This window comes from Caretta caretta, chromosome 10 (genome assembly GCF_965140235.1).
Source record: "Caretta caretta isolate rCarCar2 chromosome 10, rCarCar1.hap1, whole genome shotgun sequence".
NCBI lineage: Eukaryota > Metazoa > Chordata > Testudines > Cheloniidae > Caretta > Caretta caretta.
In genome coordinates this window covers 79,222,230-79,248,985 of record NC_134215.1, presented here as the reverse complement: position 1 = coordinate 79,248,985, position 26,756 = coordinate 79,222,230, and the positions used below count along the sequence as shown (strand labels likewise).

Genomic DNA, 26,756 nt, shown 5'->3' with positions numbered 1-26,756 from the left:
AGGAGCCAGGCAGAGACTCCAGTCAGTAGGGGCAGAAGCAGGCAGAGAACACTTTTTGGTCTTAGACGTAGAGAACTTTCTGCAGTTTTGACTGGGCTTTCTCTGCCCTATGCTGATTGGCTGTCTGCTCCAACGCTTCCACTCCTCTCCCCTCAGAGTCTCTTCACCTCACCTTCCCTCCACACCTGCCCCCTTCATCCTCTTCTCTCCTGACTTGTCCTTCTCTCTCCCTTCACTTTTCTTTCCATTTAGCTGTTCTCCTCTTATCTAACCTCCCTTCCCCCCAAAAATTGTTGCACTAACATGCCATTTTCCATCACACACTGTTTACTCTGCTTGTGTGTTATAGCCATTTCCCCGCAACCTGTGTCTCTCTTATCTAGTTAGATTGTAAACTCTTCAGAGCGTGGGTCTCTGTTACTCTGTACAGTGTCTAACAGAATGGGGACCCATTCTTGGTTGGCCTTTAGGCACTAACATAAGAAATATGATTAATAAAATATTCTCTTGGAACAACCTGCATCCCAAGTGACAATGACAATGTGATCGTCACAGCATCCTCCTATGGCCCAGCTTCCCTGACTTGAATCCTTGGTTTGACACCTGCAGGTACCAACAGCACTCTAGGGAGATGCCCTAGCCGAGAACTTCAATGGCAGTAGAATGCTCAGAGAACTGCTCTAGGCAAGAACTCCGGCATGCCAAATGGCAATATAAATTTAGAATCAAGCATAGGTAGGAGAACATTGATAAATACATGTCTGCTTCTTAAATGTACATTTAAAAAAACAAACAAAAAAACCCCTTTCTATAGGACAGGCCCAGATCCTCATGTCAGTGCTCTGACCATGGTTACCACCACATTTTCATAAAATCCTTGGGAAATGCTACTTCAATTCTGTTTTGCGTTGATAATAGCTTGAGTGACACTTCCCAGCATATCCAAATGAAAGACATTTCACTAACTTACGTATTACTTTCAACTACAAATTGACCTCTTTTATAAAACTGATGGTAATAGTAGAAAGTGTCCTCTATTTTTCTGCTTAACTGATTATTCAACACAGCAGCTATGCTAATTTTATACTACATTTAAAAGTTGATTGATCTTAAAGAATAAACATTTATTTTTGTATTCTTTATTGAATTTTAAAAAATACTTTATAATGTACATTGCAGAAAAACAGTCATTTGTATTATTTAATGAGCATGTGTAAATGTGTGTGGCCTGGATGGCAGCCAGGGCTTTGGAGCTGTGCTCCGGCTCTGCTCCAGCTCCTGGCAAAAACCTGCAGCTCCACTGCTCCGTAGCTGCTCCGCAGGCTCCGCTCCAAAGCCCTGATTGGCAGCCACTTCCCCCTTCTCTTCTCGTGCTTTTGCCTGTTTGACAACTGCCTGTTCTCCCTTCTTCACACAGCTATCCTACAGGTTTCAGAGTAGCAGCCGTGTTAGTCTGTATTCGCAAAAAGAAAAGGAGTACTTGTGGCACCTTAGAGATTAACAAATTTATTTGAGCATAAGCTTTCGTGAGCTACAGCTCACTTCATCGGCTGTAGCTCACGAAAGCTTATGCTCAAATAAATTAGTTAATCTCTAAGGTGCCACAAGCTATCCTACAGTTTTCCTTTCTGCATAGCCACACTCCTGCACAGTGTAGGAGCCTTGCATCTGGGGAAGCGGCCTGCCCAAATTCTGTGCATGCTGGAATATAAATTCAGGGAGATGTTCTTTGCTACGTAACCTAAGTCTAATGTGTTGCCTGTGAGGTGTGATGTAGCTTCATTCTAATCTATCCAGCAACACCAATATACTAGGACATGGTGATGAGATTTTATTAGCTTATTAATAGCCTTATATAGCATACATATCATTTAGCACTGTAAATCTCAAAATGCATTACAAACTATGTATAATATTACTCACACAAAAACCCCCTATGTTAAAAGGCTATTAAGATTGCAAAGTCAAGCACTCGAAAGTAGAAGATGCCAGAATTAAGTCCTGTGCAACCTTAAATATGGCCCCTTTGTGCGTATGCAGTAATTACATGATCACATTACTTACATTAATTCATGATCACATACTGTTTTTTCCACCCACAGGGCCCCTTGCTCTTCTTGGTTCTTCAAGAAATCCTTTCTATTATTTACCTGGTAGACTGTCTTTGACCACTATTACTTGGTGATCTCCATTATGAAGCATGCATTTTCCTCTTGATACGTTACTCAGTGCACTCTCAAAAATGATTTGATATTTTTAGGCAACTGCATAAGCTCTTCTGTATGTTTTTAAGCTGATAGAAACAGATGTTTGTGCAGTGCACTGTATCTTAAAAAATGTGATCATTCATTCATTGGTTCAGAGTGGCTGCTGCTTGGTAAAGGGAGAAAGTTTTCATGTCAGTTAACATTTAATATACAATAGGTAAGTTTTATAGAGGATGATAGTGTGACAATATATACAGTACTTTATTTGAATTTGCATAACTGCAAAATATTAGTGTTTGGACATTAAATTAGGTTAGAGACACTGTGTTAAATCGCCTTATCTCTCTAAGTACTGTAGCTAGCCTGTGCTGGTTTTATTGAGAGCGTCAGATACAGCACATATTATATTATTGTTGAACTTGTAAATCCTCAGATGTATTACTTCAGCCTCAGGTTCTGACTGAGTTTATAGAGTCATTACTTTCATATATAGCTTGTTAGCAATACCATCTCTCTTATTCTCCTGATTCTATTATTTATACCGGAAACCTGATTTATTTTTATCAAATTAGTCCTGAAGGTTGAACTAAAAAAAAAAAAGTTGTTTCTTCTCTGATATAGGTCAGTACCTGTCTAGGTACTTTAAGGATTAGTTAGATGTAACTATTGCACTCTACTATGAGTGCCGTATCTCAAGATTCTTTATTGCAGTTGTGGGCATTAGTTTCTCAGTAACCATACATGACTTTAAACTCTTCTACTTCATTTACTCAGTATGCAGGAAAAATTGCAATTACAGCCAGCTTTGTTTCACAACGCTTATTTTAAATTATGAAAATTACAACCAAAAGATTAGAGAGAGAAAGTGGGTGAAGTAGTATCTTTTGAGCTTGTGCAGAGCTCTTCCAACATGGCTACAACAACATTGCATACAATCAAGATTCTCAGTTTACATGCAACTTTATAAATAGGTCAAGTCATTTATTCCACCTGAACACAGAAAAGATGATGGGAGAAGGAAAAAATAATTTGAATTTCTCTTCTGGTCAGGTGGATGGTGGGGGTGGTTTTCAACTTCAGGCTGTTATGGTTCTTTCCTCTAGTTATCTGAAGTCAGGTTGGAAAAGCTGGATCAAAGGTACAGTCTCAACTTTGGACAGAGTCATCTCACTTCTCTCTCCTCTCTTTCCAATGCTAGATGACCAAGCGAAACAAATTTAGGACTAGCTAAGGTTTGTGAGTAAGACCCAATAAACACCACGGCCTGAGGTTCAGTAGGCTTGATACCCGTAACCTGGAGCAGAAAATAATGAAAAGCAAAAGAAAAGACAACCACAAAGCAATCAAAACAAAACTGACAAAAAATAAACTGAAGACCAGTGCTGTTCCATGGACTTCTGCTAGGTTCTTCACAGCAGTCCCTTACAGAGTCTTCCAGTGCCATTCCTGACACAGATAGCTCAAAAACAAGAGGACCTTGAGTAATTTCAGAACATGCCTCCCCTCACAGCCCCAGAACAAAGTGACAGAAGTCTAGTTCTTGAAACAGGCTTCAGCAAGGTTTCAGCATGCATTGGGTGGTTTCTAGTGTGACTTTGATAAATGATTTTTAGACAGTTTTCCAAAGGTTTATGGTAATAGTCTATAATGACCCATCACACAGTATTAATATCTTTATTTTGCAGATTGAGACACAGAGAGGTTAGATGACTTGCCCAAGGTCATATAGGAGTCGATGGCAAAAAGCTGGGAATAGAATCTAAATCTCCAGATATCTCATCTCTTGACTTAATTTCAAGGCTATCCTTCCATCTTGCAGGGATCACGTCATCCTGCACTAAAATTCACCCACCCTTGGGTAGAAAATGACAGCTATTTAAACACTGCACAATAATACTATGCAAAACAAATTAGGACTGGATGTGAAGTTTTCCTTATTCAATTGATATAACGGGGTAGTTTAGGTAGATAAACTGTAATTTCCCAAACTGGGATCTTGCCAGAACAGCAGGATTAGCATCCCCCACTGTTGTGAAAAATTCCATGTTATCTTGATTTAATTTTTCTATCCTGACCATTTGAGTGTTGAAGGGGCTAGATAATCAGGTTCTTGGTTTTACATGTCATCCAAAGGCTCACCTCTCCAGCTGCACAGTAAACCTAGTTGTATTCTGGATACTCTGTGTGAATATAGACCCAAGGGAGCTGTATCATTTACTGAATTGGTACCAATTATTAGCACACCATAATATTCCTTGCAGGTCTGGCCTTAATCCTGGTTACGTTGTAAGATCTGATGGGCTCATGGTACAAGGTGATATTACTTAAAACGTAATTTAACCTACCTATGTTTAGAATATGGAGGACATTTCCTGCCCGTGTGTATATATATTTAAAAAGTACATTAACTGATGTAGATTATACAAAAATAAATCCACTTGTGTGATATATATTGAAATATGTGAGCATATGCTAAATATGTGAGCACTGTCATTTGGCTCTGGGATTTAACTAATAAGCTATTCCCAAAACTGTGCACATTCTTGCTTTCACTGATGATGCTGATACTCTAGTATGTAAGTAACAAAAAGAGGCCATATGAGCTCTCCTTTCCTTAGAGAGATAAAAATCTGTGTCAAATAGTATGTGCCAAAATCAATACAGACAAAATGTGAGAATTCGTAAGTGTTGCAGACTGGTAATTAGAAATGAAAAATGTTACAGCAGTTATTTTTAGGTGTGTGTGTCTCTTTTTAGTATACTCCATATTGTGGCTTGTAGTTCATATTATGATGCAAACTTCTTGATTTTTTTTTAAACTATATAGTTATAGTGTTGGTATTTATTGCTTAATGTGCCTTTCTTACATATTAGAGAATTTTCTATTTCCAAAAACATATCTATATTTATTACTTACCAGATCTTACTTTCTGTTATGGAAGATGGAAGACAAAGGCGTTCGTGTTGCTGACTACTTTGTTGTAGCAGGATTGACAGATATTTCAAAACCACTAGAAGAAGAAATCCACTTCAATGATGCTTGCCATAAAATAGCTAAACCAAAAGAACCTATCACTGATGTCACAGTAATTATTAAATCTCTGGGGGAGGAAGTGCCTCAGGGATATAAATGCATAGATGTTACTCCTTCAGGACTATCAGGAGATCTCAATAATGGGAGTCTTGTGGGTCCACAGATATTCCTTTGCTACAGGAGAGGAAGGGACAAGCCTCCACTTACTGATCTGGGGTGAGTAATTTTTTTTATTAGTGCTATTGATTCTAGTAATTTTAAGTAGTACTAATGATTAACAAACAAACAGTACAAGCTTTACAAAAATACATACAATACTAAGAACTTGATTATTTATACATGTAGGACCTGATCCAAAGCCCTCAAAGGAGGGGGTCCTGTTGACTTCAGTTGGGGTTTAGATCTGGCCTATATTGTAAAAAAACATCATGCTTAGTAAATGTTGGATCCTAGGCCTTGTCTGTGTGGTGAGTTAGTGTGCGGCAAGCTGAGGTGTGAATCTACAGTGCACCAGTTTGCTGTGTACAGTACTAACTCACTGTGTGACCCTGCTACAGTTCAGTAAAAGTCTGGCGCTCGTGTCAACAAGCCCTTAGTTAGTGACAGCAATAATCCTCTATGCTTTTGGGGGGACTCATAGCATTTTACAGAATTAAGCTTCACAACACATTCTTTAGATAGGTTAAACATCATATTTCATTTTATACATGAATGAGGCACAAACTAAGTGACGTGCCCAGGATCACACAATAAAGCAGTAATAGTGTTGAAAATAGAACCAAAGAAGTCCTGACACCCATGTGCAAGCCACTGGGCGATGGTTCCCTCCCATATGTGATGAATAGAGTGATCTGTTGAATTATGAGCACAGATACAGTAGTATGAGAGCTCTAGCTACAGCTTAGGAGGCTTTTAGTGATTGAAAACAGTGCATGTGAATACGCATTAAAGTAATTATACACAAAGAAAATGGGAATCTAGCATCAGAATGGAAGTTTCCTGTTGGAACATGTTTTTATATAATGTGAACTGAAGTAGCTTTTCTTTTCAGTGAAAATATATTCTGATCAGAGGCACGACAGGATTTGTTCTTAAATGTATAGTCTTAAATTACAGTTCTGGATCAATCTTCACTGTGTTTAAACAATTACTTTTTCCCTTTGATTATTTTTTTTTTAATCTAGGGTTTTATATGATGGGAAAGAGAGATTAAAACAGGGCTGTGAAATCATTCAAGCCACTCCATATGGTCGTCCTGCAAACATTAGTGGCAGTGCCTCATCACAAAGAGTATACATCACTTACCGAAGAGCCGCCGAAAACATGACCCAAAACACTTTGGCTGTCACAGATATATGTATAATTATACCGAGTAAGGGAGAAAGCCCTCCACATACATTCTGCAAGGTTGACAAGAATCTTAATAACAGTATGGTAAGATTACATGTCTGGATTTGTTCAGTTAACATTCAATGCTCTAATGTTTATGGAGGATTTATTCCAAGAATCCTTGTGAAACGCTGGTGAATAATTGAACTGATTTACCTCTAGCAAGTAATTAAAAGGTGTTTTTGAAAAGGGGTAACATTTCCTTTGTCCCTATGTGGGAATGTCTAAAAATGCTGGATTATATATGTCGATTTTAGTAGGCTTTAGGTCAGGCCTTAGAGTACAGTCGTGTACAACTCTACAGACATGGTGGTATGTAGTGAGATTTCTAACATAATGACAGGTTTCAGAGTAACAGCCGTGTTAGTCTGTATTCACAAAAAGAAAAGGAGTACTTGTGGCACCTTAGAGACTAATCAATTTATTTGAGCATGAGCTTTCGTGAGCTACAGCTCATTAGCTCACAAAAGCTTATGCTCAAATAAATTAGTTAGTCTCTAAGGTGCCACAAGTACTCCTTTTCTTATTTCTAACATAGTTACCCTCAATGTAGAATGGGATTTCTAACTCTGAGAACTTTTTTAACCATGTTACAAAACTATACTATAGACTAAGGGATGGGTAGATAGTGGAGGTAGCCTCTCTAGCAGTTTCACTAGCACTATCCTCAGAAGAAAATCTTGTTCCACATTGTTCCATGTTAGACTACTGCTAGGAGTAACCAAGTTGGAAAATTTTTATTAGCAGTTTTGATCCCCATTTGGGTAGAAGCTCTGTTTAATTACCTAAATAAGACAGGATTCATTAATCAACTCAAGAACTGAACTGAGTCTTTATTTCTGCCAGTTTACCAATATTTAAGAAAAAAAATAAGTAACTAGCTGAATTAAAAAAAGGAGATTATGTATTCATGGTTCTGGTTATGGATGCCAGCCACCTTTCTGTTTGAAGGTGAGACATGAAAAGTTCTCTATAGGTACTAACTGATGTTTAAGTCTGGCATAATGTTGGTGACCACACCAGTATTATGGTTATAGTTTATTTTAGTGTTTAAACTGCAGGTTGGCAAAATTAAAAAGGCAAAAATTAATTTTTTTGCTTTAGAGTTCAGTAAATCTTCTGTTCCTGAGATGAGTGAAAAATTGACAGTGTTTGCATAAAAGAATGCCAAAGTTTGTGAGTCTGTGGATAATGCAAGTGGTGAATGCGGAACACTTATAAAGGGATGAAAGCATCCTGCTTCTCTATCTATTAGTGTCTGTTACGCAACTAAACAGCTGCATACTTTTTTTTTTTAAAACTTACAGACTGAATACAGTTTGGTATATGTTACTATTAAGTTCTTCTTATTTCTTGTTAGTTTATTGTCCGTAAAGGCACTCGGATACCACAGTGATATGCATGGTGTAAAGATAGCTATTGATATATTATTTATACTTCTTTTGATTTGGGGGGGATCTTGTATGTGGTGTATGTTCTGGATAGTAGTAAAGAGAAAAAACAATTTCATGGACTTTGCAAAAAAGAAAAATAGGTCATTCTGGGCCTACCAACTTTGACAGTGTCTCTTTAATAAAAGATGAGCTCATTTATTGCTCAATGTTGCAGAGGTATGTTTTCTCTGAGCAGTGTTTGATCCTTTTTGGGGCAGCTGCTTCAAAGAATGACTCTCTTTTAATCCAGAAACTGAGTAACACTGCTGTTATGATAGTTGGTGATTTAACTATTTGAAGCTTAAATTAATAACTGTCAGCAGACTGTTAACCTTATTAGTCTATGTCATTATGCTGCTTGTTCTACAGTTTCATGTTGTGGCTTGTGGTCAGGCCAGAATTTTCCTTTTTTTTTCCACATGTGAGAACTTTCTAATGGCTTGTCTACGCAGCGCCAGGCATCTGATTTGTAGAGTGTAGTGTTGCTCTCTAGCTGCCCTGTGTAGACCTTGCTGGTGCCTTCCAAAAGATACCTAGTTTGTGTTCATGTAGTCCCATTTCAAACAGGACTACATTAACAGAAACAAAGTAGCTTTTAGAGTGTGCCAGCAGAGTCTACATGAGGCAATTAGAGTGAAGTGTGTTAGTACGTTTTACAAATCACAACCCTCTATCACACTTTACTGTGCCATGTAGACGAGCCCTCAGACTTTATGTAAGTTGATGTTCAGGGCTTGATCCTGCTCCCATCAGTGGACATTTTGTCATTCACTTCAATGGGAGTAGGCTCAGGCCCTTAAATAGTAGCTAACAGTGCAGAAACAGCTCCAGCAGGTGTATAAGAGCCAAACATACTGGGTTTTGTTGTATGCTGTATCCACTCTTTACTCTGAAGGTAGAATGCTGTGATCAGATTTTCAAAAATGAAATGTAACATTATGCCTCCAAATTTGCATATATGAAAATCCATGTTTGAGCATGCAGATTGGGTAGAGACATAAAGATGGGGTTTCATGTGCTGAAAGGCTTTTTATTTTTAAATGTGACCTTTGTGTCACATTGTGATCCTGCTGTTGCCCTGCATGATATATGTTGGTATGACAGCAAAGAAATACTTAAAAGCAGTTGACTGACTCTGAAAGAGCTGATGGTTACACATCTGTGTAAGGTTTCAGACTTTCCACTCCTATTAGAGGAGGTGAGTTTTAGTTTCTTGATTGAGGAAATACCGGGTACCAGTGCCCATATTGCAGGTACAATATTACAGTCTTAAGCATGGACCAATGAATATTCCACAGGAAAGATGACTGCTAAAATTTGAGTATAATGTGGCTTTCTTTGTATTGTGAATAATCAGCATGTAGGGTCAAGTAACAATGGTGCATTAGATGCACCATTATATACAATACATGCAACAATATATGCATTCTTGGTATTAAAGGGACACTGTCAACTTGAAATCTTGTCAGTTTCAAGATTAAAAGTAGCTTCTCTAAGCCCATTGCCAATTTTTGTGGTTTTACAACTAGATTTCCTGTTTCTTTTTGTTTTTTTTCAGTTTCTCTTCTCCACTGTTGTTTGTGGGGAAAAACCTCACACTGAAGCAACAAATATTGACTCTGTACACTGAATGCTACCATATGCAAAAAAAAAAAAAAAAAACCCTGAAAAATCAGACATTTTTTCTGATCTCTGTGCTAAAGTAATTATTGGTATTACTTTTAACAGTAGCAGATTTTTAAAAACATAAATTCTGTTTTTTTTAAATTGATTGTCCCTTTAATGCTCAATGTTGCCTTATCAACTGAAATTTATTAAAGTACAGAAATTTAAAAATTGCTCCTTTAGTTCTACCAAAGTCACTCTGTCGACTTTGGATTGTTGACACTTAAATGTCCAGTGAGCTAACTTGCATGCTTCCTCCCTGAAAAATTTTCTATGTTCTGCATACATTCATTAGCAGACCTGGCTCTTGTATTTCTAAGGCCTTCCCATTTTTCTTATTTTTCATGCCCATTTAGGAATTGGGACACAAAAACACTTTCTTTTAAGTGAAAAGTTATAATTATTGTGACTTAAAAAATCACTACCAACAAGAGATAGTGTTTGAAAATTGTAAAATATTATGACACTTGTACTAAAAATGTTTCACAGAGTGTGAAATTACAGGTTAAGTGGAGCAAGCCCATTAAAAGACTATGCATCAGCGTGATTAGTGGAAAAGCTAGCAGAGAAAAATCTATTATTTTATGGGTCAAATCATGCTATTATACTGACTCATGTGAGTAGTTCTCATTGAAATCAGCATGACTGTAAGTGTGAGTCAAGTAGCATAATTGAAGACAAGAGTTTAGCAAAAGGGATTAGACATGCATATGGGTAACAAGAATATCTAGAGTTTTATAGTTAATTCTAAACAAAATTAGGAAGTGGTGTTAAACCTCATGCTTTGGATCTTAAGCCAATTTCTACCTATAAGAGATAGGAGGAGACCTAATATGGGGGGCAAATTATCTCACATGCTCCTGTGTGGTTCTTACACCTTCCTCTAAATCATCTGCTGGCCACTGTCAGAAATGGAATACTGGATTAGATGGACCTTGGGTCTGATCTAATATGGTAATTCCTGAGTTCCTAGGACATGGCCAATGAAAGATAACAAGAGTTTTGAGGAGTCCTTTCCTAAACTAGTTCTTTTCTCTGTATTTCATTTCTTTTTTTACACCTTGTCAAGTAAATCAATAAGAATGTGTTGACTTTTGTGTTTTTCTACAGTGGGGCTCAGCAGTATACCTATGTTATAAAAAGTCTGTGGCAAAAACCAATACCATATCATATAAAGCTGGTGAGTAATTATTCTATAGCTTTGTTGCTCTCTTAAGTTACTGATATGTACACTTAGCCATACCTTCATCTTGCAGTAGTTTTGTCTGAGAATTATTTATTTAAATACAGGCATTGTCTTTGGCACTGTACAAAATAAAATAAGCCTCTGACCCAAAGAGCTTTCTAATAAAAATAGCCCAAAAACATCCAAACTACTGTCTTGTACCATTATGTCTTTCATTTTTAAAAATCTGTATTAAATATAGATTTAGTCGTCTTTTTGTGTGTGTCTTTCTTTTTAATTCATCATAGTGCTCTCATCATCTTACTGCAAATTACCATTTCTGTTGCAGAATATGGCAAAGGTACTATAATTACCTTTTGGGTTGAAAACCTGGCCCCATGGAAATCAATGGCAAAACTCCCATTGACTTCAGTGAGGTCAAGATTTTACCCGATGTTTTGTAATAGTCTTGTAATTTTATTTAATAAAATATAGTTGATTTTTTCATTTTGTCATGAACCCCTCCTACAGTAACCCTGAGTGCATATTCCAAGACTTTTTGACCATATCAGAATAAATTAACTCAATTCTGAAATGTTTCTTTCACATTCACACTGCCTGTGGCAGAAGTTGAAGGGAATAGAAGAGGCTTACCTAGTTCCCTCAAGGTCAACTGGCTTGAGATCTGTTTAATTATACCATGTTTTGAATCTTCATTATTATTTTTCTTGTTTTGGGGAGGAAATTTAATTCACTGAGGGCCTGATAATGCGTGGGAATAAACATCCTTGATTCCCACTGAAGTCAGCATTAGATGGGAGTGCTTTTTACCATGCAGAACTAGGTCTTAAATGTGCGGTTCTTACACTTTCCTCAAAATCATCTGCTTCTGGCCACTGTCAGAATTGGAATATTGGATTAGATGGACCTTGGGTCTGATATAAAATGGTAATTCATGTGTTACTAGGACATGACTCTATGAAAGATAACAAGAGTTGACTTTTGTGGTGTTTTCTTACAGTGGGGCTCAGCAGTATACCTATGTTATAAATAGTCTGTGGCAAAAACCAATACCATATCATATAAAGCTTGTGTTTTTACCAGGATGTGGTAAGAATATGCCCCACATATACTTGTGTAGGTTAGGCCTCTGGCTAATATGTACTTACTAATGTAAAAAAATACTTACTTTTTAGTGGCTCTAGCAATAAATATACAAAACACAAATGCTTTCCTGTTTAAATTTGATTGAAGGAAAATATTCTATGATAACTTACAGTGCATTATATTCCTAAGAATAGCCTTGTATCATAGGGTTTCATATTTCTCTAGAACACCAGTTCTCAAGTGTTTCCATACTGTGACTCCCAAACGCTCCCAGCTGTCTAGGAATAGGGAAAGGACAGGTAGTTGCAACTCCCTGACACTCGTTCAGAACCCCCAGGTTGAAAAACTTTTGCTCTAGAACTTGATGTATTTTGAAGTTGTAGCTAGAAATAAAAATGGTTAGTCTCATATATCTTAAAAACTTAGATCATCAGCTAGTGTAGATCAGCATGACTTTATTGAAGTCAATGGAGCTATGCCCATTTGTATCCTCTGAAGAGCTCTCTGGCTTTTAATGTCTTTTTTTTTTATATATATATATATAATTACCATTAAAGTTTTTTCCCTATATTTTTTTAAACACATTGTTGAATCTTACTAGAAGAGTAATTTTTATTCAAAGGCTTATTACTTTTATTCATCACATTTAGAGGTTTTCTTTTCTTTTTCTTCATGGATCTGAAATTTAATTTGTTCATTGATCTCTGTGATTAAAAAAAGTATAGTATTCATAGATGAAAATGTACTTAAGCCTGTAGATATGAAAAAAGAAAAGTTAATAAGATTGTTTACTGTGTAGTACCTAGAGAATCAAATAATTCCCAATATTGTGCTTATCCATGTGATTCATATTAGTTCTTTGGAATTGTGCTGTTAACCTGACAATCATACAGTTGTCCAGACATTTTGAAACTTCTTCTAGGTCTCCTGACGTGAATTTATACTGTTATATAGTTAATGTGTTTGTGTGAAATCAGGTCATACACGCACACTTCTAACATAGGATTTGTTCTGTAACTGCCTTTTTAATAATTGCTTTATTAGGTTTAATATGCAGATATCCTGAAGAAGACTACGAGTCATTCCCATTACCAGAATCAGTGCCTCTTTTTTGTCTACCCATGGGTGCAACTATTGAGTGTTGGCCATCTAGTAGTAAATACCCCCTTCCGGTTTTTTCTACATTTGTATTAACTGGAGCTTCGGCTGAAAAGGTATTGAAAAAAATTAACAAATGTTAAATTTTGTGATTGATTGATTTTGTAACCTTGAATAGTTAATGTTCAGAAAGGTAACCGATTATAAGCACAAGAAAACTACATCACAACAGTAAAACATTGTTACACAATTTGACATTTGTTACGAGTGAAAATAAAAGACATTCACACAGATAACTAAAAAACTTGAATCCTGTTCTTTAAGGGCTTGACTGAAAGACTATTAAAGACAACAGTGGGTCTTTCTGTTGACCTCAATGGGTTCTGGATCAGCCCCTAAAATAAAATTCCCTTCCTCCCCCTTTTCCAACTACATTAAAAACAGAAATCTAAAAGAGAGAAAAGTAAATTTGCATGGATGCAGCCTGGATTTTCACATTGTAAAAGTATGGGAACAACCCTGTTCTTCCCATGCATGTATGTGTCACATAATATAAATGGATTTCAGGAGGGCTTTATTGAAGAGTTGTGTCTACTGCCTTGAGTTGCTTATAGAGCAGCCCAAAAAGTAGCTTAAATGGCAGTTACAGAGACAGCTGTACTCTGTATCATTATTTCCTTGTCTACCCTAAGAACAGTTGTTTTAACTTGCCTTTTCACATATGGCTTTATATTTGTTTTTTTTAAATTCATTTAAAAGGGTCTGGTTTATATGCGATCATAAGAATATTTTTAAAGAAATTTCAAAAGATACATATGTCCAGTTTATGCCACTATAGAATACTCTTGATTTGCTTGCAACTTTAGGATATGTTGGCTTTCTTTAAAGATTTAGGCAGATGTACGTAGCTGTAATCAAATGTATTATTGTTTGCAGGTATATGGTGCTGCTATTCAATTCTATGAACCATATCCCGAGGAGAATCTCACAGAAAAACAGAAATCTCAGTTAGGGTTAGCAACTACTGGAGATGGGAAGTCAGATAACTCCAAAACAGTTCAGACTAACAAATGCATTTGTCTGCTCTCTCACTGGCCTTTTTTTGATGCTTTCAAGAAGTTTCTTACCTTTCTTTATCGTTATTCCATCTCTGGTCCTCATGTCCTGCCTATTGAGAAGTAAGTTGTTTCACAGAAGAATTCGTGCTGATAATTCAAGTTGTTGTGAATTTTCCATGTTACTTTGATAATTGGTTATGGCTTTTTGATATATTAAAGTATTTTGTGTTTAATGTTCAATTCTGCTATTATGGTGAATCAAATGCTCATTTTTTCCCATGGATAAACTTTTATTTCTTTGATGTACCCTTTCTTTAAAAACCTCTTTTTTGTTTTTAAAATGTATTTTATCTCCTCTCTACGTACATCTTAAGCCATTCATTTCTTTTTAAGATTGTCTAAATGGCTCCAGGATTTTTAAATATTTTGTTTAGGAGAACAAAGATTATAAACCCTTTGTGATTTTGTCAGATACAGTTGGTCAAAAAGATTATAAAAATGCCTATTCACATCTGCATGTTTAGGAGTTAGTTTTCTAATATCTTTGGTCCTTTGGAGTGATTAATCTGTTGAACTCAATTCTAACACAAGTGAGAATAATCCTTTTATGTTTAAAGTGTGATATGACTCCCTATACCTAAAGAGTAATATCTATAATCTGAATGAAGATTAAGCCTTGATCTACACTTAAATTATGTTACCGTAGCTGCATTGGTCATTGGTGTGAAAAAACCATCCCTGATTGACATAACTATTCTGACAATCTCCAGTGTAGACATAGCTATATTGATGGCAGGAGGGCTTCTTTTGATGTAGGTAATATCTTTCGGGGAGGTGGTGTTCCTACACCGACAGAAAAACTCCTGTCGGTGCAGGCTGTCATCACACTAGGGGCTATGCTAGCATGGCTATGTTGACATAGCCATCATAGGCTAGCATGGGCTCTATAGTGTAGACATACCTGAAGGAGACACTTTTAGGCTAGGCGAAGTTTACAGCATAACAGAAAATATCGAAGCCGATACTTGCTTTGTTCTGACTATGGCCCAGATTTTTAAATGCACTGTAGTTGTAGCCATTTTAGCTCTAGGGTATTAGAGAAGCAAGGTGGGTGAGGTAATATCTTTTATTGGACCAAGCTTTCAAAAACTTGTCTCTTGCCTAGAGAAATGGGTCCACCTTGTGTCTCAGATTTTTTAAAGGTATTTAGACGTTGTTCCTCTCAGCATTGCAACATCCAACTGACTTAGGTTCTGAAGTTCTATATTCAAAAGTGACTTAGGCACTCAGAAGTCTCTTCAGCTCCTAACTGCTTAAGTCAGTTTTGAAAATAGAACTTATGAGCCCCTCAGTCAGTTGGGTGTTGCAGTGCTGAGCAGAGCAATGCTAGATACCTTTAAAGTCTGTTCCTGTATATGCACCATTCTTTTTTCCAATTAAACTTCAACATAATCTTATTTACATTAAGAATTTTATATATTTCTCACAGTTTAGGGTAACTGCACCTGTATTCCTCCTCCATGGTTCCTTGAGGGCACCCACTTGGGTTTCTGTCTTGGGTGGAGACCTATGTCTCTCTCCTTCCTGACTGGGGCTTTTAAGGATGCACAGCTCTGTGCCCGCACTGTGATATCCCCAGCAAGCCAGTTTACCTGTAGGCCAGGATCTGAGCTTCTCTTTCTCTGAGAGAGCTATTAACAGTATTGCCAGCTCTTATAAGTTACCACACAGCTCTTTCTAAGCAAATGCATTTATTCTTAAAGTAAAACCATTACAAAGAAAACATAACAATAAACAGATTTAAATACACACTAAACCTAACAGGAGTCACCCATCAGTTTTATGGGGCCCTAGTAGCCAAAGTATTTCCAACTGTTCTGCAAAGGTCGGGGCCCCTCTTGAACAGAAGGTCCTGTCTGTTTGCTGGATCAGAGAGAAAGCCCTGTGGCAGTTTAAATGCAGCCTTTTTATGCTAAAATCCATTTCTTTGTGTTAGCCTCTGAGAATGATAACACTGATGAAGCTCTCCCAGTGCTGCTAATAAGAGGAAATCTCAGTACAGTATATGCTTTAGTTTTTTGTGCAATATAGAGATCAATGAATCTGAAAATTCCAAGTATTTGTGAAATACATAAAACTCTTACAAGCTCCCTCAGAATTTTCTATTTCCATTTTGAACAATTTCCAGGATTGCAAAGTTTAAAAAAATTTACAGTTTCAGTTTACAGTTTAAAAAAATTAATAGATTTATAGTCATGCATTTGACACTACAATGTGAATGAGACATAATGTCCTACTTCTTTTTTCTGTTACTGATTTTTAAGCTCAGTTTATGTCTGAAAGTTTGAAATGAAGCCGAAGTTCATTAACCTCAGGGTTTTATCTAATGTTACTGTGCAAGGATCATTTGCAAATGGTGTTAACAAAGTAAATAGACTAGCTAGATTTCAGTGTCATAGTTTTAGTCTCTCGGGTTGCCAGTTTTGGTTGGACGTATTCCTGGAGGTTTCATCACATGCCATCTTTAATTAAAGTTTAATCTTAATTCCTGGAGATTTCTGGAAGGTTGGCAACCTGGAAGATTTCAAGATCAAATATTTTTACTTTACAAATGGAAAGATTTTTGTAACTGCCAGCTTGCAAACTCAACCCTGGAATTTGAAAGATGCCCTGGGTTGCTGTCATCTTGCACACCAACATCAGCAGTATAGGTTCTGAAGGCCAAATTACACTCTCTGGGATGCTTGTGTAATCCCATTGCCTTCAGTGGTCTTGCACAAGTATAAGAGAGTGGTTCTTTGGTTGGAGTTTTATAACCAGGTGAGTTGATTAACAAGAAGGAATTAATACAAGAGTTTTCTTGCATAAAGGTGTTCAAATACCTCAATGATCAGGATATACTAAGAACCTAAATTGAATCTACTTCAGTCTCTGTTGGCTGTTGGCTCTGTACTACTAACAAGAGTAATAAATGTCAACAATTTATGTTAGTCATTAAAATAAGCAAATATACTGAGCAAGATTCTGCCATTTTTATATGGCCACTTTTCATGTTGCTTGCAAAAAGCACACAAAGTGATGTACAGCATTTCACAAACAGTTCTCAAGTTGTGATTTCTATTACCGGTATGTTAAAAGTTAGTCTTTTCTTTTTCTTCAGACATATTTCGCATTTTATGCACAAAGTTCCTTTTCCATCCCCTCAGAGACCAAGAATTTTAGTTCAGGTAAGTTTAAAATCTTTCTTAACTATCTCCAGTATCAGTCATTTTATACGGCTGCTTGTATGTGAAAATATAGTACAGTTTTCTTTAAATATTCGTATAAAAAAGAAAACATCTACAGCCAAATTCACAAATATTTCACACTTAGAAATAATTGATGTTGCATGTTTCCAGTTTAATTTAGGACTATACTAAAACATTTTCTTAGGCATTCTATTTCATGAGGCATATTTGATTTTGTACTTAAAAAAAACGCTATGTGCTAGTTAAGGGATATATTGCAGAAAGCCAGGACAGCTGTGTGAGTCCCTCATTGTTTGTGAAATATTTTCGTCTTTTTATTTTATTCAGCTTAAACAAAAGTGAGATCTGTAGGCTAGACCTCTGGAGTATGTTCTTCATGACTACTTTTTTCAAAGGGCCTTATTCTGTCCTCTGCATGTGTATGGTTTCCACTGAAGTATACAAGAATTATGCACATTCAAGAGGCACAATTTATGAAACTTATGACTACGGCTATGTTTTAGTCACAGGTATTTTTAGTAAAAGTCATGGACAGGTCACGGGCAGTAAACAAAAATTAATGGCAGACTCCTTACCTGGCTCCTGGGAAGCAGTGACCTCCAGCTCCTAGCTCCACATGCTGCCTCCGCCTCGCCCCAAGCTCCGGTTCTGCAGCTCCCATTGGCTGGGAACCGCGGCCAGTGAGAGCTGCAGGGGCGGTGCCTGTGAGTGGAGCAGAGGCAGCATGTGGAGCTAAAAGCTGAGGGAGGGGAGTTCCTGTTGCCCTTTCGGGAAGCTCCCCCAGGTAAGCACCGCTGGGGGCTAGGGGGGCTTGAGACTGCCTCAGCAGTGGCCGGTGCAACTGCCTGAGCTGCTCAGGCGGCTCCTGGGTCATCCACACCAGCTGCTGCCGAAGTCACAGAGCCTTACTGTCCACTCACGTAAGGTAATCTTTACTATGTCCAGCCTTAAAAGTGGTATCAGGGTTGGAGGTCAATCAAAGATGTATTCTCTGTTAAATCATATGCAGAGTTGGTGGGGGTAAGGAAACCTCTAATTTAGGATTTTTGTGAGGGAGCTATTATTAAGCCTCCTCATTAGATTATGTCCCACTGGAAAAGGAAAATTTTATTATTTTAGGAGGCAAACAGGATAGAGGCATGTTAAGTTAGAAACTTAGAGCAAAGAACAGACAAACTCATTTCATAGCCATACAGTCAAAATTACTGAACCAAGTCTTGTTGTTCTGACCAAGTTTCAAATGGTATTTGATCTTCAGTGACTTCTTTTGAAAAATACATTGCAAAGGAATCGGTGCAATCTTGAGACTTGAAGTGATATCCACAGCCTTTAGGGTAGATTTCTCAGTGAATAAAGTCTAGTAAAAATGGAGGCAACTTCCTTAAATGGTGTTTTAAACATTCTTAGAAATCTCAACCAAGAGACTTAAGGATGTCTAAGGGCATGTTTATTAATTTGGATATAATGTTTCTGAAGAGGAGTTGGAGAACAAATATCCTGTAGTATATTCCACACTTGACAATTTTTACAATAAATATTTAAAGTCTGATTAAAAATCCAGTATATTTAAATCCTGTTCTTTTCCATTAGTCACACCTGATAAAATATTGTAGATAAGATCTGTAAAGAAATGCATATAGAAGAATTTAGCATATTTAGAAAGACATTTGAAGCAATATTCCCAATTAGCTGAAATCTATGAAAATATCCTGGAACAAACTTTTAAGAAATCTGTGTGGTGTGAGCCATTCATACACATTACATCTAAATGAATTTACATAACACCATAGATATAGGCAAAAGGTTATGCACGTACCAATTTAGCACAAGTAGCAAAATCAGCTTTAATAGAAATTACTGTTAATGTCCATAGCCAGATAATTCTTACAAGATGTCTAATGAGGAACTTTCATAGAGTGACTCCAGATGTATGTTGGTATTACAGAGAACACAGTGATTAGCACTGTGCCGTAGTGAAATCACATGCATTCAAATCTAAAATATTTTTCTGAGTGGATCTGAGGGAATGCTTGAATCATAGCAATTATAAACTAAAAGTATTATTAGGGAAAGTTTTGCTCCCTGGAATTGGTTAGTTTAACAAGTATGGTAGAATTAAGATCTCTTTAACAATGTGGGGGGAAAATCTAAAACCTGAAGGAGTATTTTAAGTCTTTTAACTAAGTAGCTGTTTAGCATTACAGGCTCTTATTTCAATATGTGTCAGTGTGGATGTAGGCATGTACCTCATGCATGCGAGATCGGAAACTCTTCTTTGAGTGATTGCACATGTGCATTTCACTCTGGGTGCACACACACTCGCTAAGGGTGGCTTGAGTATGCTGGGCTGTTACATGCCAGTTTAAAGGGCCCAGCTGCCTCCAAACCCCGACCTTCTTACCACCTGTGATGGTCATTATAATTCCTTGGCTTGCCTTAGCAAGTGCTTTCGGTGTGCTTGTCATAAATTTCTTGTAAATAGTTATCTAGTTTTGTAGTTTCTTAGTAAGTGTAAGATTAGTTTTCTTTTTCAGTCCCCGGTTCTCACATTTCTGCTTCTTGGTATGGAGGGATGCCTCAGTCACTGGGCTTCAAGCCCTGCATCTTTTGTTCTAGGCTGATGCCTCTGAGTGACCTGTGCTCCGACTGCTTGACGTTTTTGAGGGGAAACTCATATACAGGATCATTGCCAAATTTACAAAGACTTTAGGCCAAAGATTGAAAAAGACAGAGAAGCCAGGCTGAAGCTTTAACTCATGAGGGTGGCCTTGAGACCGCCTTCAGAGCATAGCTTTCACTTTGACTTCTTCTGTTAGGAATGCGCCTCCTATGCAACCTGAGGCCTGGCACTACTCTCTTTCTCTGGTACCTAAGACACTCTGAGAGAGGAAGATTGCCAACACCTAAATCCATTAAGCATATGGATAAGAGTACAGTGCACCCAAAATCCAAGTATATGTCTTCTCAGGTAGTGCAGAAACTCTGGAGCCTGAAGTGGAGCTTTCTTCATCTGCAGTACCACAGCAACCCAAGACTGTCTTGGGACCAACCATACTTGAGGCATTTGTGGCGGCAAGAAATCTGCTGAATTTATCAGTACTGGTATCCCTGGCAGTGCAGGACACTCTGCTCTTGCTACCGGTGACTGAGCAGCACTAGTATCATCAGTGCAGTAGTTGGTACTGCAACAACTTCCTGTGCTTCATGTTTCACACCCGTCAGCAGCCTCAAAGGGAAAGCTTGACTCTGAAGTTGGCATCTCAGGTTGGCACCTAGGTTTCCAAACCTTGGAGCTGCACTATTCCCCCTGTAGGTGTTTCTGCCCAGGGTTACCTTGAGATCCTGCAGCTGGAATCAGATTGGGCATGTGGCCAGGGAGTCATTGGGTCCAACACCTGTCCAGTGGCCTTTTGGAAGCTATGAGGATTCCCCTTAGTTTCCAGGTCCTACACAAGTTATTCCTGCTTTGTGCCCTAGGGGAGACATGGGGAATGTACTCTCCAGGTGCCATCTGTTTGTGAGTCCGGTACTGGGCCTGGCACTGAGCAGGAAGAAGTGGTTCAGGAGGAGTCTGCTGAACTGCTAATGGAGGAAGGACAGCTTCAAACTTTGCTGACTTCATTGTCTTCCTCCCCTGTTAAGGCAGTTTCCTTGGGAGGCATCTCACCCCCTCCAGCTGATTATGGAACACACCAAGAGCTATTGAAGAGGGTTGCCTCAGGTTTTGGGGATCCAGATGGAGGTGGTTAGGGAGTCCTCCCATTGCCTCATTGACATTTTGGCTACTACCAGGCCATTGCAGGTGGTCTTACCAATTAATAAGGCAATTTTGGAGCCTGTTAAATCAATATGACAGACTCGTTTGTCCCTTTCTCCCACCTCAAGAAGAGCCGAAGGTAAATATTATGTTCCCTCCCTGGCCTTTTCTTCATGAGTGGTCTTGAGGGCTCCTGTTTTTCCACAAATTTCCCTGTCCCCAGGATACTGTCCAGGATTCAGGAGGGACAAAGCTACAGTCATCATAATAGTCCCTTGCTGGCTGAGGCAGTTTTATCTGTTGGTCCTGCTGCAGCTGTCCACGCAACCTCCCATTTACCTCCTGGCCTGCCCAGACATAATATCTCAGAATCAAATTCTGATCTCCTCATACAAAGCAGAAAATCCTCCACTAGGAAGACTTATGCTTAAAGTAGAAGAAATTTTCCGTTTGGACATCTATCGAGGGAGGGGGAGTGTTTTGCAATACTGCCTAGCAGTACCGCCTAGCAGTGCGAGTCTGTGTCCGTCTCATTCAGAGGGTCAATGGCCGGGATAGGCGAACCTGGACCCTCCCTGCTCCACTGAGTTCCCACCCAGGGCCCAGTGAAACAATAATTCAAAATGTGTGGCGTAGGGGGTGGGCACCCCTATGCTTGCTCCCTGGGCTATTTCCTACTCTGGCTTTGGTTCCTCTGCTGGTGCCATTGGTTTACTGCCGAGTTCCCTCCAAGTGTCCTCTCTGGTCGTGATCTGGACAGTCTTCCTCTCTCAGTTGGGGCTCGTCATTGCTATCCGCCATGGTTGAAGGGCCTGTGATGGCTTGGCAGTGGGGCCTGGTCCCGGCCATGCGGGGCCCCAGCAGCTTCTCGGCAGGAGCCTACACCACACAACTGCTCTCCTTCTCTGTCCGCCAAGCTGAACTGCTCCCCTTTGCGCTCAACCTCCATTGTGTGCAGGGGCAGTTGGGTGTGGCTTTCTGGGCCCAGAGCTGCTCCTTAACCCATCCCGCACCAGAGTGGGGCTTGTACACCCCATCACAGCACTTCAGAATGATCTGGATCCAAGTGGAAACACTGATATCAAAGATTGTGCTACTCCTGAAACAAGCAGGCCTGGCATTCAATTCTCTCAAGGCCCACCTTACAGCAATATCAACATGGTATGCACTTGTGCGTTCTCACTCAGTCTTTTCGCACCCAGTGGTTATCAAAATTCCTTAAGGGCTGCCTCCATATTTTAATTTCCAGTCAGAGACTTCGCTCTCTCATGAGACCTTAATATTGTCCTTCTGAAGCTCACAGAGCCTCCATCTGGGCCACTGTCATATTGTTTCGTATACTACCTTACTATCAAGGTGGTCTTGTGGCCATCACTTTAGCTCAGTCAGTGAGGTCCAGACTTTCATGGCAGGACTGTCTTATACATCCTTCCATAGAGACAGTGGTGTTGAGACCACACCCCAGTTTTGTCTCCAAAGAGGTCTTGGATTTTCACGTGAACCAGGTGACTTCCTTGCTAATCTTCTTCTCACACTTGATGCAGGGAGAGAAGAAACTGCATAACTTGGATGTATCCAGATCTTTGATGTATTACTTTAAATGGACCAAGCCTTTTCATTAGTCTCTCTGCTCTTTGTTGCCATTTCTGGTCCATTTAAAAGCCAACTCCTCTCTTTGCAGAGAATTTCCAAATAGATATCACAGTACATTTCCACCTGCTACCAGCTGGGTGGCAAGCTTCTCCCTTCGAATATCAAGATACATAGTACCACAACACAATCTGCATCTACCGCCTGCCTCAAAAACATTCAGATCTGCAGGGCTGCAATGTGGAGTAACCCACTGGCTTGTGTGAAACACCGTGCCCTTGACATGGGATGCCAAGTTTGGGAGAGCAGTACTTCAATCGTTGTTTGACTGATTCAGCTGATATTCCTCATTCCCACCATCCAGAGGGGATATTGCTTGCCTGTCACCTACAGTGGGATCCACACTGACACATACTCGAAAAAGGAAAAATAGTTACTTGCCCTACAGTAACTGGTTCTTTGATATGTTGTCAGTGTGGATTTTGTGACTTGCCTCTCTCCACTTTAGGAGTCCTCAGTTAGTCTTTGATTTGTGAAGGAACTGAGGCAAGGTCGCAGCCACTCTGCCCTTTATACCCTTACATGGGAACATGAGGAGGCATAGAACATAGAATCATAGAATCATAGAATATAAGGGTTGGAAGGGACCCCAGAAGGTCATCTAGTCCAACCCCCTGCTCAAAGCAGGACCAAATCCCAGTTAAATCATCCCAGCCAGGGCTTTGTCAAGCCTGACCTTAAAAACCTCTAAGGAAGGAGATTCTACCACCTCCCTAGGTAACGCATTCCAGTGTTTCACCACCCTCTTAGTGAAAAAGTTTTTCCTAATATCCAATCGAAACCTCCCCCACTGCAACATGTCTGGCCCCAATGCAAAACAAATTCTGATTTTGTTTGCATATGCACCTACAGTGGGATTCACACTGACAACATCATCTCGAAGATCTGCAGTTACTGTAGGTAAGAAATTGTTCTTTTCTGGCAGTGTAGTTCCTGAGTTTGATTACTGAAAGATACCCTATATACAAAATATGAAGTGTAATATAATAATGAAAATAACCTTCCTATCTTCATTTCGAGTATATGTATGGTCTCTCTTGATGCCATCGTTGAGGTCTTTGAAAAGAGGATAAATGTATTAATACATTATTGGGCCAGATCTTCAGCTGGTGTAATCTGCCCTTAGTTCCAGTAAAATAAATGGAGTTGAACTGGTTTACACTAGCTGAGGATCTGGTTCTTTTCTTATAGAGAAGATGTTACTTGGAAAAAAAATGTTGTTGTAGCTGAGCTGTGGCTCCTCACTTATCCCAGAATATTAATTAATTGGAGGGTTAATAAACTGTCATGGAGCTGTTATGCAATGTTAGTTTTAATCCTTTTTTTAAGATAGGTAATATGATGGATCATCTTTCTGTTTAAGTGCAGAAGGAGGAGAGAAAGTGTCACCTATAACTTATCTATAAGTAAAATATATGAATGATGATTTTGCATTTTATTGCTTCATTATTTCACATATGCCTGAGCTACATAATGTTTAATATAGACTTTTTTTTAAATGTTCACATTATAATTGATTGACTGTTGTACAATTTCTGTTAAATATTTTTAAGGTCCAAAATAAAAAGTGTATATGAATTTTTTTTTATAGCTATCGCCACATGATAACCTGATTCTTAGTCAGCCAGTGTCATCACCTCTACCACTGAGGCAAGTAAAACAACAGTTCTGTTTTAATTGTGAAACATACCTTGATCCATTAGTGACATGAAGCTTTAAAACTTTGAAATATGAAGTAATTTTAACGGTCTACTATATTTTGTAATTGATGTATCTGGAAGTGATACGATTTTTTTTCCTTTTTAACCAATTGGCTGTCTTATAGAGGTATTAATTTTAAGTCTTTATATTTTATAACTATCTGAAATACTGTAAGTCACTCTTGCAACAATAACAAAAACGTATTTTGGTACTTCATATTTAATAGTTTGCCTTATTTTTTTAAAATCTCACTTGCTACTGCAGAAACCTCATAGTCCATATAGCTTATGAAAATCATATGTAATATATATAAATTATGGAAATCCTTGGTAGTGACTCCATAGTCAGGATAGAGTTCTTAAATGGGCTTAATATCAGGCATAAGTTCCTGATTTAGTCAAAAAGTAGGTGGCCAATTAGTCTGAAAAGAACACAGAAGGTAACTTTTTTGCACACTGAATTTTCTGTGTTGTTCTTGTTTGGTTTCTCTTCATAATATTTAATAAGGCCAAAATTCAAGTCTTCCTATCTGATGTGTCCATTGCAATCCTAGCTTTTCATTTTTGACCAATAATCTCTTAAAAAACATTTTGCCTACACAAAACTTGGTAGAGAGCTGGATTCTGAGTATTGTCTATGGGCTTTTGGGTTTTTGGTGGTGGTTGTTTTTTTTAATGTTGGATTTAGGATCATTATTTAACTATTCTCCATGTTGCTGTAACAGAAAGTTTGTGCTGTGTACGCAAACCTGAATGATAGGGAGCCATATAAACACAAGCCTATTTGATAGGGAGTCAGACACATCCAATACTTTTCCATCAATAATGACTTTTCCGGCAGATTTTCTCCTAAAATGAAAGGAAGTTTTGTGTGCAGTTGCTGACAAATAAAATATTCTCCATCAGCAGCTGCATTTTGGTCTCTCCTCCACCCCCCGCACCCCCCTTCCAGCTTTGATCAAATATCACCAACTACTAGTGTGGGAGGAATAATCTGGTAAAATGTGTACAGAAGGAGCAAAATGAAGTAGAGTTCAGGATGCAAAGAGAGATTTGTGTTATAGCTGCAGTAATGATAAAGGTGTTTGCTTGTGTATGGAGAACTTGAGCGTATGTACTCTTAGGTAGCTTAACTTTTTCACTTCCTTGCTTTTGTGAGTTTATGTCAAGTGAGTGTGTGTGTGTGTGTATGTGAACCCTAACTGCTTCACAACAAAGTTATATGTATTTACTAATTCATATATTTTATGTAACATCTATAATATTTTCTAAATATTCATTTAAACAAAAATACTCCATACTTTCTGTATGAAGAGTACAGATGCTATTAATATTGAATGTTAACTCACATGAGGAATTCATTTTTGACTGGAGGAGATAAAGATGTATATTGTTGTATAATCCATGAAGCTCAGTTAGCAATGTGATAACTTTCTTTCTAGTAGAATAGCATTCACATAATCGCTATGTGATTGCAGCACAAACCTGAGGAACTGAGCATTTCCCATTATATTGAGGGAAAATCACTAGACCCTCTGGCATTTGTTAGAGAATTACAGAACTGTTTCATAAATGTCACTGTGTCTGGGTATTAAAGTTTTCTTTAATGTCTGGGAAATATCAACGCACTAATTCAAAGTATTAGTCACACATTTTAAAGTACTCTGTAATCTGAAGACATTGGTTAGATTTGTATTCAATTAAATAAGACTATATTATGTATAAAGCAGCTTTTATTGTTTCAGCTTTTTAGTGAAATAATTTTACATCCTTTGAGTATGTGTCAGTGTGAATCCCACTGTAGGTGTGCACGTGCCTCGTGCATGAGATAAGAACCTTTTGAATAGCCCTGTGTGTCAGGGCCCACGTTTGCCCTGTGCTGCATCATGTGCCCATGTCTGGGCATAAAAGGCAGTGCAGCCTTGACCCTCCCTCAGTTACCTCTTGCTGCCACTGGCAGAGATAGAACTTAGTGAATATTCAACCCACTTGTCGTTCATTCTGGCTAAACTCTTCAGAAATCTTCCGAACTCTCATCTATTTGCTCTAGGAAACTAAACAAACAAACATGACCCATCAGGACTTATTCTTGGCAGTTAGACCACCTTCCTTCCCCCCCCTTGTGTAGGGTGGTTCATCCACTTCCACCTTGTGATGAACTCTAAGTCCTCAGTCTTCAAGACCTATCCTTTCTGTGATGGACTAACCCTGTTAACAGATGTACATATCAGATGCCTCTTTTGCT

The 26,756-nt window shown here is 38.4% G+C and overlaps 1 protein-coding gene across 3 annotated transcripts in view; it reads left to right on the top strand.

The window, feature by feature from the left end:
* Nucleotides 1-26,756, top strand: part of DENND4A (DENN domain containing 4A) — a 98,811-nt gene that overhangs the window by 15,666 nt on the left and 56,389 nt on the right. For all 3 annotated transcript variants that reach the window (XM_048866668.2, XM_048866667.2, XM_048866665.2), the window contains exons 2-8: nucleotides 5,128-5,457; nucleotides 6,426-6,675; nucleotides 10,839-10,908; nucleotides 13,045-13,214; nucleotides 14,035-14,276; nucleotides 17,317-17,383; nucleotides 24,403-24,461. In XM_048866668.2, the coding sequence (XP_048722625.1) occupies nucleotides 5,150-5,457; nucleotides 6,426-6,675; nucleotides 10,839-10,908; nucleotides 13,045-13,214; nucleotides 14,035-14,276; nucleotides 17,317-17,383; nucleotides 24,403-24,461 (1,166 nt within the window). In that variant the 5' untranslated portion in view covers nucleotides 5,128-5,149. The remainder of the gene's footprint in view (nucleotides 1-5,127; nucleotides 5,458-6,425; nucleotides 6,676-10,838; nucleotides 10,909-13,044; nucleotides 13,215-14,034; nucleotides 14,277-17,316; nucleotides 17,384-24,402; nucleotides 24,462-26,756) is intronic.